This window comes from Megalobrama amblycephala, linkage group LG8 (genome assembly GCF_018812025.1).
Source record: "Megalobrama amblycephala isolate DHTTF-2021 linkage group LG8, ASM1881202v1, whole genome shotgun sequence".
NCBI classification, from domain to species: domain Eukaryota; kingdom Metazoa; phylum Chordata; class Actinopteri; order Cypriniformes; family Xenocyprididae; genus Megalobrama; species Megalobrama amblycephala.
In genome coordinates, this window is record NC_063051.1 from 9146774 (window position 1) to 9161868 (window position 15095).

The 15095-nt window shown below is 38.1% G+C and overlaps 1 protein-coding gene across 1 annotated transcript in view; it reads left to right on the forward strand.

The window, feature by feature from the left end:
• The first annotated feature begins 5516 nt into the window (after positions 1 to 5516).
• angpt4 (angiopoietin 4) overlaps positions 5517 to 15095 on the forward strand; it is a 44730-nt gene continuing 35151 nt past the window's right edge. The window contains exon 1 of the mRNA XM_048199094.1: positions 5517 to 6547. Within this exon, the coding sequence (XP_048055051.1) occupies positions 6242 to 6547 (306 nt within the window). The 5' untranslated portion in view covers positions 5517 to 6241. The remainder of the gene's footprint in view (positions 6548 to 15095) is intronic.

A 15095-nucleotide genomic window follows, 5' to 3' on the forward strand; every position in this document is an offset into this window, starting at 1 on the left:
AAATGGCCTATATGTAAGCAAATATCTACTTAATTAGTTTTCAAATTTCACCATTTCTTACCTTTGGAGTCCAACAAAAAAATGCTGTTGCTTATGTTTCTGACACGTGATGGCAATTTTACGGGTTTCTTAAACATTTTAGCCGTATTTATGAGGTAATTCCTTTGAAACCGGTATCGGTACAACAAACCTCGCACATGTAAGCATGACCTAAATGTCATATGTGCTTCAAAATCACTGTTGTATTTCAACAAAGCACGCTTTGATTCAACAGAGGCTGAAAGGGGAAAATTAACCTTTAGGATAATTTACTATTATCATCATCTGTACTATAAACAATGTCGTAACTTGGAACCACGAACGCATGCATGATAAATCAGCAGATTACTGATAAATTATGCAGCCAATTGCTAGCTGGAAGCTAGCGGTCCCTTTAGGCATGATAAGAGCTTTCATTATGAGTACCAGCAGTGTTAATACTGCAGTGTCAGACGTCAGACCCCCAAAAAACATAACATCACATTTCCCCCAACAATTACCTTGGGTGGGAGTAGTTTTGGTCATGCCTCAAAGTTTGCCTTGTGCGATGGACTAAAGCAAGGTTATGTGTGCCATTCAGAAATCAAGTTAGAATAATTATTTAATTATTAAATTATTATATAATTTATATAGCACCTTTAAAGCTGGCTTCTCAAGGCACTTACACAGAAAACAGAAAAATGATGAAAATGAAAATAAACCTGCATAATAAGAGAATAAAATAAAAATACTAAAAATATATTTTAAGATGTAGATTTAAATAATTATTTTTTATTTACTTTTTAAATGAAATGGCAATTTAGATTACAAATAAATGAAATTTAAATAGAATGAAATTCAATTTAATTCATATAACTGACAAGCAAACAAATAAACACATCATATGGGGAATTTCTTAAAGGGTTAGTTCACCCAAAAATGAAAATTCTGTCATTTATTACTCACGCTCATGTCGTTCCACACCCGTAAGACCTTCGTTAATCTTCGGAACTCAAATTAAGATATTTTTGTTGAAATAATATTATAAAGCAACGAGAGCCAAATTTTTGGTGAGCCAAAAAAAAACTAAATAACAACTTATAAAGTGATGGCCGATTTCAAAACACTGCTTCAGGAAGCTTCAGAGCATAATGAATCAGTGTATCGAATCTGCTGTTCGGAGCGCCAAAGTCACGTGATTTCAGCCGTTGGCAGTTTGACACGCGATCTGAATCATGATTCGACACACTGATTAATTTATGCTCTGATGCTTCATGAAGCAGTGTTTTGAAATCGGCCATCACTAAATAAGTCGTTATTTAGTGTTTTTTTTTGCCGCACCAAAAATATTCTTGTCGCTTTATAATATTAATATTGAACCACTGTACTCACATGAACTGATTTAAATATGTTTTTAGTACCTTTATGGATCTTGAGAGAGGAAATGTCATTGCTGGCTATGCAGGCCTCACGGAGCCATCGGATTTCAACAAAAATATCTTAATTTGTGTTCTGAAGATTAACGAAGGTCTTACGGGTGTGGAACGGCATGAGGGTGAGTAATAAATAACAGAATTTTCATTTTTGGGTTTCCATGGTTTATACAAAATAAAACCGGAAACCGAGGGTAACGTGGGTATGATGTCATTGATTGATGATGCTGGGACATGGTCTCTGTGTCCTGGTAAAAATTGCTTATTTCTCTGGATTTAAACATTCTTGGAAACATTTGGGATAATGTAAGTACACAAGTCAACAAAATATATAACATTGTTCTAGTGGTTTTTGGATATTTTAATCCAAAAATCTTACATATTGTACCTTTAAATGATCTCAGTAATCAATATTTGAAATGCCAAATATAAAGTTGTGTCAGGAACTTTATGTAAAAGTAACAGAGGAACATCAGTGAAAACAGCTTACATCATCTGCACAATGCAAGACAAGAGGTCCTTCAGTCAGCTGAGACACCAACCAGTCACAGAGATCGATCATTGTCTGACAAATTGCCTTTGAGACATTTCATCACATTCTTGACCTGTACATTAACCCTTTTAATTGACTTAATATATTTTCTGGGTGTGAAACACCATATTAGGTTTATTTATACAAAATCAGGTCCCTATGATTAATATATGCCTTACATAACCGCTCTGTAAATCGCAAACCATTTACACAATTAATGCAATTAAATCCTACAGTTTGAGGGATGACAGGGGCTCCATAAAAGGACAACACTGGAACTGTCCGAAAAGATGACCTTGAGTGAATTTTCAGGGCAGATGATTTCTGACAGGGAGCTGTTTTTTTCTCCGCTGGTCATTTCTGGTCTGAATTAGGCTCTTTTTGTTGTTGTAGAACAAAAATTCTACATTAGGTAACTAAATCTAGTGTAGCCCTTACAAACCCAGCGGCCCTGACCGAATCAGGGCAACAGCCAAAGCAATACTCACAGACATGGCAGTTGTATTGTATAATGTGACATTTCCTGATTGAAGGGTAAGTGGGTGGCTGACAAATAACATGAACTTCTGTTCAACATCAAGATTTTAGGTTAAAGTAATTTGAATGTGTGAGGGAAAATATATAATTTACATGATTTGTAATCAGGTCGTTTTCAGGTGCTATTTATGCGCTGTGTGTTTCTGACTTGTGATATAATCAACAGGATACTGAACTAAATTGCATTATTTGATGTTTATCATAGATTTAACACAGTTTAGTGTGAAATGCAGAATTTAAAAAAAAGACAAAAAAAAATCTTTGTTAAAAGATTTAGGGGCCGTTGACACTACACCGTTTTCAACTAAAAACGGTTACTTTTTATGCGTTTTGGCTGTTCATTTGCACGAGAATGGCGTTTTGGGGAACTGAAAATGCAAACTTTTGAAAAAACGTTTTTTAAAACGATGCCGTTATCATGTAGATGTAAACTACAAAAACACGAATTTGTGAAAATGGTGACGTCATGCGCATGCGTATTACATGTTTAGTCTATCGATGTGTAGTGTTTCTTTACAAAGTGACATCGCCAACTACTGGCCTGGCAGCATAATACAGCGTTTTTAGTCATTTTCGCGGTTCTGTGTGAACGTCGTTTTTGGGAACGTTGTCATCTGTACACGAAAAATGCAAAGGAAAAACTTTTTCATCTTTAGTACATCGTTGTAAACTTACCCTTATTTTAAATGTTTGTTTTTCATTGGCATACCCGCCAATTTTTCATTTGCAAGTTGTATTCTATTTTATTAAAATTAAAATGTCATGCTTTCAGTGTCTATATGTATATTTCTTTCTAAAATGCTTTAAGTATTTTTTGGAGCTTTTTTGACCAAATGGTTCAAACTTTCATATATTCTACTCTCTCTCTCTCTCTCTCTCTCTCTCTCTCTATATATATATATATATATATATATATATATAGAGAGAGAGAGAGAGAGAGAGAGAGAGAGAGAGAGAGAGAGATTTAAAATGACAAAAAAATACTATAAATTTTTAAGTAATAATAAAATAACTTTCCCTTAACTTTTATGGCATGTTTCCTGAGAATAACCTGACAACCTTTTTTTCAGTTCACCTAAATATTCCTGCGGTGTAAAAAATAAATCACCTAAGTACACTGTGTAGTCTCTCAATTAATACAGCATGATCTCATAAAAACTGCATACATAAAATTATAAAACTGTTCTTTTAAAAAAGATGTTCAAACTAATTTTAGATGGTGTATAGCATTTCACTCTGCATATCAACCGCCCAGTTTACTCTTATTAAACTACATAACATTTAAAGGGCATTAATGTTGTCAATCCATGGCAATTACAAAAGGTCAGGATTATGCTGGAAATGGTTCAAAAATGCTGATCCGTATTGTAAAAGAGCCGTGTTAATCTTGCCAAGCACCTCACATAAAACTGAGTTGGAGGCTCAATAAAACACAGCTATCCTTGAGTGGAGCAGAGCTATGTGCAATGTGTGAAAACAAACATCAGATCAATCCGGCTGTGGTATTCCCAAAGGAAAGGTGAATAGCTACGTGTAAAGTTTCACCTTCGGAAAAGGGCCCTTAAGTTTCAGTAATTGCAAGGAGCGTTCTGGCATTGGCCCTCTCTCTCTCGTGTGTTTCCCATGAGAATGATTTCAGTCGGGGCAAAGAGTCACTCAGTTTGACCTCTATCCCCAAGAGCACAGCCTCACCACAAACTGAACCAAAATAAGAATTATGTAAAAATAAACAAGTGGGTAAGGGGCATAGTGCATTAAAAAGTCTCATGAAAAGTAACATCAGTCTGCAGACTGAAAAAAGCTTGCAGAACATTTGTATGTAATCAAAAAATGAAGTTGTACTTGTACAACCACTTAAAATGACAAATTGCCATTTCTGCTTCAGAATCCCGTCTTAAAACATTTTATATATATATAATATTTTATTCTGAATGACTGCAGATCAAATAATTTTGGCCAAACTATAAACCTGTGAACGTTTTTAAACGTGTACATCACTCATCTTCAAAGCAGGATTGTACAAAATTCTGAATTGAAGAACTGGCTCCCTTTTAAATCATTAGTGTAATTTTGGATTTAACTCCCACAGGAAGTTGAATTCCGAATTCCAATGGACTCGATGCACCACCGCTTCAGTATTTAGACTCTGCATCTATCCATCTGTCTGTCCGTTTGTCTGTCTGTCTGTCTGTCTGTCTGTTCATTCATCCATCCACCCACCCATCCATTCATCCATCCATCCTTCCACTTTCCATCCTCCCGTCCGTCCTTCCATCCATCCATCCATCCATTTATCAATCAATCAATCAATCCATCCATCCTTCCATCCATCCGTCTGTCCATCCATCCATCCATCCATCCATCCATCCATCCATCCATCCACTTATTAGTCAATCCATCCATCATCCATCAATCCATCCATCCATCCATCCATCCATCCATCCATCCATCCATCCATCCATCCATCATCCATCCATCATCCATCATCCATCATCCATCCGTCCATCCATCCATCCATCTGTCCATCCATCCATCCATCCATCCACTTATTAGTCAATCCATCCATCATCCATCATCCATCATCCATCAATCCATCCTCCATCCATCCATCCATCCATCCATCCATCCACTTATTAGTCAATCCATCCATCATCCATCCGTCCGTCCATCCATCCATCCATCTGTCCGTCCATCCATCCATCCATCCATCCATCTATCCATCCACTTATTAGTCAATCCATCCATCATCCATCAATCCATCCTTCCATCCATCCATACATACATCCATCCATCCATCCATCCATCCGTCCATCCATCATCCATCCATCCATCCATCCATCTGTCCGTCCATCCATCCATCCATCCATCCGTCCATCCGTCCGTCCGTCCATCCATCCATCCATCCATCCATCCATCCATCCATCCATCCATCCATCCATCTGAAATTCACTTCCTTTTAATTCTACTTCCTACATTCAAAATTAAATTACAATTCTGCATCTATTTTCCTACCTCAGTTCAAATTCCGGAATTGAATTAGAATTCCAAAGGCATTCCAAATCCCTATTTTAATGGTGCAGAACTAGACCACAAAATACTACTTTAGAAAGAATTTTGTTGTTGTTAATGAGCAAAATTTGACCCATAATCAGTTTTAGAACAGGGAGAATAAACTCTCTATATCCTTCAGGCTGTGGGGGTGAGGAGGAGACGAGAGACAGAACGTGTGTTAATAGACCTCCCTCAGGCTCCCCCCGCTCCTCCACACACTCCCTCGCTCCCAGATAAGAGGACAGAACTCTCTCACTCTGGTCATTTCACACACCGCTCTGGGATAGGAAGGAGAGTTCTCCTCTTTTGTTTACTTTTCTCTCGTGTTAAGAGCCTACAGATTGGAAGACTCATTTAGACGGGCTGTCTCTGTTTCTCCTTGAATTCTTTCATTGCCTTCTTATCTGTCTGTGAGAGTCTGTTGTAGTTACTCAAGGGTCAGTGCCTGTGCCCAGTTCCTCAGGGGAACCTCGTGGAAACCAGGAACTTCTCCAGCATCAAAGGTCCTGCAGCCAAGAACGCAGTCCAACTGTGAAGGAAAGAAGAGAAAAGAGTCAAAAAAGCCTCTTCATCTCCATCCAACCATGTTTTCCTTCATCAAAAGAGCGTGAGCTACTGAGTTGGCGCTTTCTCTTGACCACAGGTGGCCTTTCCTTTTGCTCTCGCTGCCATGAGGCTTGCCAGAGGCGGTTGGCATTTGGCACTGCTGCTGGCATTGATTGGCCTGGTGAGTTCCGGAAACGGGAACGGTCAGGGGAGACGTGGAGGAGGCGAGAGGCGGAGAAAGCTTCACCGCGTGCAGCACGGCCAGTGCAGCTACACCTTCATCCTTCCGGAGATGGAGAGCTGTCAAGGTGGAGCAGACCAGACCAGCGTGGTTCAGCGTGACTCCCCACCGGCGGACGGCGAATGGTCTGCTCAGAAGCTGCAGCATCTGGAGACGGCCATGGAAAACAACACGCAGTGGCTGCAGAAGGTGAGAATGACTTTATAATGAGACACAGGTGACTGGCGTCATTACGTCCTTCACTTCCTCAAACCTGGCAGTATTTCAGTAGAGGTGTAATGCTGCATTCATGTCATGTTGGGAATGATTGTATTTATGAGTTGCACACATTTTTTAAAGCCTCAAGTCTGAAGCATGCTGATTACAAAATCATGGCAGAAGCAATTGGTATTCATCATAATTAAGTTTAAATGGTTAATGTTGACGGTGCAGTTTAGATTATACACAATTTGGCATTCTGATGATGAAGAACTTGCCAGAAAATACTACTCATTTAGCCGGTTTGTGAAGCGACAGGCTTGTTCAACACAACTACACTTCCCATCATTCTCTGTGGCAGCACTAGAACACTAAAACACAGGATAATACATAAATTACTCAATCCACATCCTTTGGTGCACTAGTGCCAAAAAAGCTTCCTGTCTTTGAGGAAAAGGCAAAACAAATATGAAGTTGACCAATATTATAAATCTTCTCAGACCTTGAACATCATAATTATGACTTTTAAACTCATAAATAGGACTTCCCAGGAGAACTTGAAGGCAGCCTAACACTGCATTGATGCATTGCGATCTGACAAGCATCAGAATGTAATGATTGATTATAATTACTATAACAATATTCAATGAATTCTGCATTAATTTCTTATCCAAAATACAATTACTGAGCCTATAATTTTTGTGTAAAGTGAAAAGTTAATTGTCTGAAAAGTAAATTTAAAAAGGTAAAAGTAAATGATCTCCTTAGAGTGTCTTCAGCATAATAAAATAATGAACAAGCTGCAGATTTTATGATACATTGCATCATTTAATAAATGATCATAATCAAAATGAATGCCGGTCAGAGCAAACATTCACACCCCTTCTTCAGATGTAAAAACCTGTAGCCCATTTATATGCAGATGGGTGAACTGTTGCAGATGCTGGCCAAATGGCCAGAGTAGACGTTGGCTGAGTTGGTTTGAGAAGCTGAGCGATGCAAATACATTTATCAAAATAGGACGGAAAGAAAGATCTGGTTGAACACTCAATGCTGCATCGTTTCCAAAAACACAACCTGTTGAAAGCGACTCAGTCATTTGACGGATTCCAAGACCTCCAATGCTTTTGGAACTGTCATGTGTGATTCCCATTAACAGAACTCTATTTGCAATTTCAGCTAAGTGCATTGACTAAGCACCATTTCAAACATCAAAGTGAGCTTGCAAGAACTTTCACATCTGAATAAATAGATCAAACACTAATTTCACTAATAATGGAGAAGTGGCAATTAAACAGGAGCCAGATGACAAAACCAGAGAAGCATTTGATCTGCATAAGTGACTGCAGAATGATGTATTACTCCATTCAAATGTGAAGAATGCAAGTCTTGATTGGCACTTCAAGGGAACTTTGCTCGGTGACATTAATTGAGCTAATGAATAGATGAAGTGCTGCGATGTAGTGAAAGTTTGCTGTGTGTGTGCGCATGTTTTGCATCTGTGTCTATGTGTTCGGTGCACCACCCAAGTTGACAATCAATACGGCTCAAAGGGAGACAGCTTGCACCTCTACAGGAAAGAGACACGACCCTTGACTCTGTTTAAGAAGAGGTCAGATTGCGATAAGAGTCATTTAATTATAAACACTTGCTGCTTTCGTTGCATTCATGCCTTTATGAATTAAATCGGTGGTAAATAACAAGGAGCATGAAATGTTTAAACAGGCCTATATAATCAACTCAAAGAAGCTCTCATTTAACCCCTCAAGATGAGAGTATACAAATTTTTACCAAATTTATGCATTTACACACAGTGAGGTCCGAAAGTCAGTGACCATTTTAAGCAGAAAAATGTCAAATGAAGATTAATTTTTAAGATTTCTAAGTAATTTCTGAAATTATTTTACATTTATTTGCTGATAATGTAATATGTAATAAAGAAAAGTATTCAAACAGAAACAAGCAAAAAGAAGAGCTTTGACCCCACTGTATATAACTTGTACAAATAATATGTACATACATGTAAATATGAATATTTAAAACTCTTTATAAACTATATATTTAAACAGGCCCCTCACAGTGCTGACTTCAATGTTAGGTATTCCGCAAGCTTATTAAAATCCTTTGAGGGCTTGGTACATGTGTTGCTCTGGCTGTATAATTGGGCAAAATGTTTATGGAGGAGGAGTGTTTAGTTTACAGGCAAATGACTGAAACTAAACGGATATGCTCTCTTAGATTGCTCCTGCTGCTCACCCCTTACCTGATAACTGCATTCACAAGCAATGGGAGACATGCCATGTATTTGACTCCATTAACAGGAAGGCGAGGGGAGGGGAGGGGGGCCATATATAGACTATAGGAGTATATGGAAAGCATGAGGAGCCATTTGAAGTCTTTGCTTATTTTTTGTGTAATGGCCATGGACCAAATATCTCCCTGGAAAAGAGTTCTTCAAAGGCCAAGGGATTAGCGATAGTACGTCCCATTTAGAGCAGCTTGAGATATGGCAAAGCCTCAGACCCCTTTGAGTGGGAGCCTCATTGGATGCAGAATAACAAAAAAGAACCTTCTAAACTTCAATTCACAACATTTTGGCTCAATGCTTTGATTGGTATAGAAAAAAAAAATGTTGAAGCTGAGGAAAAGAAAAAATTGTTAATGTGAAGCTGAGAAAAAACATCTTCATATAACAACATTTTAGCCATTTTTAAAATCATATGCTCTCGTTTATTCTTTATCTAATTCTGTGCATTAGTGGTGGAGATTTTGCAGTGACTTTTCTGCATGTTACATCGTTATACCAGTAGGTGGCAACACCACGACCGTGACTGTATTTATGAGCGAATCTTTGAATAATTTATCAACCAATTCATTCAAAATGATTCATTTAGGAACGAAACAAGTGTCTTATAGGTGCGTCGCAATTCAGAGGCTGCATCCTTCAAAGGCTATATTTGAAGGCAGATTGTTTCAACTTGGCACGATCAGGGTTGTTCCAATTTGAAGTCTCCTTCAAATGCATCCTTCACTTTGCGGGCAATGAAGGATACAACAGATGGATCCTATGCGTCCTACCCTACCCCAGAATCCATTGCACAGTGGTGACAACAGGATTTTTTTTGAGAAAAATCGCCAGATTACTATTAAATGTAAGTATTGGGTACCAACTTACTTGAATAATCTAATGTATCAACAATATATATATATATATATATATATATATATATATATATATATATATATATATATATATATAAGCGGTTCAAATGTCTTACCAAGATGCAATTTTATATAATTTATGTTCTTTATTATGAACATAAAGGCAACAAGGTGAACATATTTAGACAGGTTTTGAACCCAGTTTTGTTATGAGGCAGTAGAATATAAAAAGTCCACAAACGTTACTACTGCTCATCAACAACAACTGTCAGATGCTAGGAGACTAGAACAGTCCTAGACTGTCCTATTTAACAATGCTTGGCCTGACCTTTCACAGCCTTCGAAGGATGCAGCCTCTGAATTGGGACTACCTTTGTTGTGTGTAGAAAGGTAGTTCTAAACAAAGCAGCAGAAGAACGCAGTGGTGTTGCGTTGCTGAAAGCAGAATCCATGTTTTTGAATGAATCAGTTGAATGAATGATTCAATGACTCATAAGCTGCATATATATATATATATATATATATATATATATATATACAGTATTGTGTATATATACTAGTTTTTTGCTTAAATCAAATGCAACTCTCCTCAATAAGCTGCAAGATTTGAGGTATGATTCATGTCTGTAGCGCAAATTGTGCAGGACAAGGATGCACCAAAGTTTAATACTTATTGTTAGGGGTTTGTTGAAATGCCTAACCCTAAGTTTGAGCAATAATAATTATGATGCTTGCCTAATTACTGACAATAAAACACGATGCCAATGGTCGACAGGCCTCACAATTGAAACAAGACCTGCAATTTAGTAACGGCTGTACATTCATCACTCTGCAATCAATGCTCTTTTCCAAGGACGCTGTAAAAACAACATTTAGAGCCAAACTTTAAACTTTTTGAAAAAAGGTGGCTCAATTATTATTTTATAAAAGAGCCACTTAGAAATGAAAGTTAGAAAGTAAATACTAAAAGAAGAAAATAACAGTAAAACTCAGCATGTGATTGGTTTTAGTACGTGCTGTTCCTCCTAATGCAACATTACATTAACAAGCCTCTAGCGTCTTGGCTAATGTTTTTTTTTTTTTTTCGTCTTCTTTTTTCTTTGGCCTATTGTGCATATCATTCCTCACTGGAGAAATGAGAGAGATAGACGGAATGAAGGATCGCTAGAGGAGAGGATGGGAAAACTCGAAGCCTGCTGAGTTTATAGTGTCTCGGCGCTGTCTTTAATGATCCTGTAAAACGCGGTTGCAGGGCTTCCTTGGGAGTCGAGCGAGGGCTGGACTGGTGATTACTCCCGCTATCAACGTGCCGAATCTGAGCCGTACACATCAAACGCTCACTCAGCACACATTATCCTGCGAAGAATGTTCTCTGAGAGCTCGAAATAAAAGTCTTACCCTTGTAGGAGACTCACAAATGTTAGCAAATCTGATTGTTGTGTTGATTGTGACCTAACCTTTGGTCCAGAAGTAATGCCATTTTTGATTAGCTGTATATTCACTCGAGTCTGCTGTAAAAAATTTTGACAGCTATGAATGATTCCTTAAACCAAATGCCTTTTAATTGCATTTAAGTATTATAATATCCTCTTTGAACTCTAAACGTTCTGGATCTCTGCAGAAGTCCAGTGGCACAGCAAGACATTGAGTTCGGATAATACTCACAACGGGAGTGATGTGTTAAATGTGTGTGTTCTTGTCTCTGATAAATGTCGTCTCTATTTATGCATGCTCGTATATTGAGTTTGGCTCAGATCACAGCAGAAGGCTTCGCTTTGTTAAACAAACATTGTGCTCGTGTTTATCATTCTTGGGGAAGTGTCTTTGAGAGCAAAGAGAGATGCCGGGCTTGGAGAAGAGCTGGACGTGGGCTCGCTTGTGTTGCCTTCACTGACATCAGTCAACATTAGGAGATCTCCCCTGGAGCCAGAACTCCTACAGAGCGACAACAGCCTCACTGATAGCGCTGAACTTTAACTTTTCAGGCGCTTTGGCAGCTGCATTGTATGCACTTCATCTACTGAACACATTCAGCTGTCAATATTAGTGAAATGGTGCTACGATTGGAGACCTTACATTGTTGTTTTGCTCCCTAATTGAAGTAACTAAGTAGATGTTTGCAGTTTCTAGAAAAATGTAAGTGGCGTTTGCTCATGCAAAAAGACCGTCATGATGGTATAGGGTGTTGGTATGCAGTTGTTATGGTATTTTTATCATAACAGTCACACTGGAAAGATATAGTCACATTTACAGGAAATAAAGTTGCAATTATGAGATATATACAGTATGCTGGAATTATGAGCCATAAGGTCATTTTGAGCTTTCACAGTTTTCAATTGTCTGTAAGTAAAAAGAAAAATAACATGTTATTCAAAAAAAGTAACTCTGGTTTGAAGAAAATTCTAAAAATCACATATAACTTGTTTCTTTCAGAGATTCAATTCTTACAGTAGCAACGGTGAAAAAAGTTCATATACGATAAGTTAATGTTAAATGTGTTTTGTGTTGCATTTGTACGTTTGTATGTGGTTTGACTTTGAACTAGTGTCAGTGTCCTGGCTCAAAATCGGATTTTAGGCTCAATTATGGAATATGGAAGCAAACGACAGCATTTGTAGAACTGAAAACGCTGTTTTTGGCTTGGTCGAAAGGATTTCATTCGTCCGCCCTTGAATGTACTTTTACTATTCCCTTTAGTACAGCAGATGCCTTTCAATGCAAAACAAGCCCTTCATCAAGTACAAAACTCATTTTTAAACTATGATTCATCTTTTGGCCTGTTAATCTTCTAAAACATCTTAATTAATCATATTCTATTACATTTTGAAGGCTAAACCATGGTACAGTGCTAATTAGAACATACAGCAATTATTTCTTCGACATACTTGATAAATGCGGTTCTGTAATGATTTTGCTATATGTGAATATTGACATTATTCTACTTCAAGGACTTTGTCACGGCATTTAACTACACAATCATGCTATAATATCATAATCCTACGTCCTAATCATGCTTATATCCTGGAGTTTGTCTCAGTAATGATATGAGGCCAAAAGCAAACATTGCTCGAGTAAGCATGTTCTTTGTCTAGCTTCACAAGTGTCCTGAGACATGAGGTTATGGGTTCTTGAGTCAGCACTTCTCATTCTTTGCTCTTGTGCATGCATCTACATTCAACATCATGCTATTCATGTAAAAGCTAAAAAACAACCTTATTGTTGCAGTTTCGGTTGGTAACACTAGATGCACAGAAACTGCACACTTAAAGCCGCGTGTAAATGATTTTTGCTGTTGTATGAGCTTGCAGACAATATTTTTCCATCAGGAAAAATTGTGTCGATTGTCGGTGCTCCAATTGTTGTGGCTGACATCATGGAAGAAGAATCATGAGCCAAACCGAGTACCTTGCGACCACCTCCCAAGCTCCCAATAATTTTTAAACATGTTTAAAAAAGTCAGCCTGAATTTGACTCTCCCTTATTCCCAAATCATACAACATACATACAAACCCGATTCCAAAGAAGTTGGGACACTGTACAAATTGTGAATAAAAAGGGAATGCAATAATTTACAAATCTCATAAACTTATATTTTATTCACAATAGAATATAGATACCATATCAAATGTTGAAAGTGAGACATTTTGAAATGTTATGCCAAATATTGGCTCATTTTGGATTTCATGAGAGCTACACATTCCAAAAAAGTTGGGACAGGTAGCAATAAGAGGCTGGAAAAGTTAAATGTACATATAAGGAACAGCTGGAGGACCAATTTGCAACTTATTAGGTCAATTGGCAACATGATTGGGTATAAAAAGAGCCTCTCAGAGTGGCAGTGTCTCTCAGAAGTCAAGATGGGCAGAGGATCACCAATTACCCCAATGCTGCGGCGAAAAATAGTGGAGCAATATCAGAAAGGAGTTTCTCAGAGAAAAATTGCAAAGAATTTGAAGTTATCATCATCTACAGTTCATAATATCATCCAAAGATTCAGAGAATCTGGAACAATCTCTGTGCTTAAGGGTCATGGCCAGAAAACCATACTGGATGCCCGTGATCTTCGGGCCCTTAGACGGCACTGCATCACATACAGGAATGCTACTGTAATGGAAATCACAACATGGGCTCAGGAATACTTCCAGAAAACATTGTCGGTGAACATAATCCACCATGCCATTCGCCGTTGCCGGCTAAAACTCTATAGGTCAAAAAAGAAGCCATATCTAAACATGATCCAGAAGCGCAGGCGTTTTCTCTGGGCCAAGGCTCATTTAAAATGGACTGTGGCAAAGTGGAAAACTGTTCTGTGGTCAGACGAATCAAAATTTGAAGTTCTTTTTGGAAAACTGGGATGCCATGTCATCTGGACTAAAGAGGACAAGGACAACCCAAGATGTTATCAGCGCTCAGTTCAGAAGCCTGCATCTCTGATGGTATGGGGTTGCATGAGTGCGTGTGGCATGGGCAGCTTAAACATCTGGAAAGGCACCATCAATGCTGAAAGGTATATCCAAGTTCTAGAACAACATATGCTCCCATCCAGACGTCGTCTCTTTCAGGGAAGACCTTGCATTTTCCAACATGACAATGCCAGACCACATACTGCATCAATTACAACATCATGGCTGCGTAGAAGAAGGATCCGGGTACTGAAATGGCCAGCCTGCAGTCCAGATCTTTCACCCATAGAAAACATTTGGCGCATCATAAAGAGGAAGATGCGACAAAGAAGACCTTAGACAGTTGAGCAACTAGAAGCCTGTATTAGACAAGAATGGGACAACATTCCTATTCCTAAACTTGAGCAACTTGTCTCCTCAGTCCCCAGACGTTTGCAGACTGTTATAAAAAGAAGAGGGGATGCCACACAGTGGTAAACATGGCCTTGTCCCAACTTTTTTGAGATGTGTTGATGCCATGAAATTTAAAATCAACTTATTTTTCCCTTAAAATGATACATTTTCTCAGTTTAAACATTTGATATGTCATCTATGTTGTATTCTGAATAAAATATTGAAATTTGAAACTTCCACATCATTGCATTCTGTTTTTATTCACAATTTGTACAGTGTCCCAACTTTTTTGGAATCGGGTTTGTACATCATAAAACTACATTATATAGGCTACGAGCAACCCTATAGAGTGCGCATACGGAATGACCATGCCGTTCGCTGTTATTCACCTAATCATTTACACAGCCGTCTTAGTATTTATTTTTTGATTTCTATCAGAAGCTATAGCAGCAATATTGAAAACTCAAATCTCTATATTTAGTGCCAAAACTCATATGATTGGCACTGGCTCGCCATGCAGTACAGTTGTGCCGTGTATACCAGCTGCTTTGACATGATTATCACGTTAACTGACTTGTAAC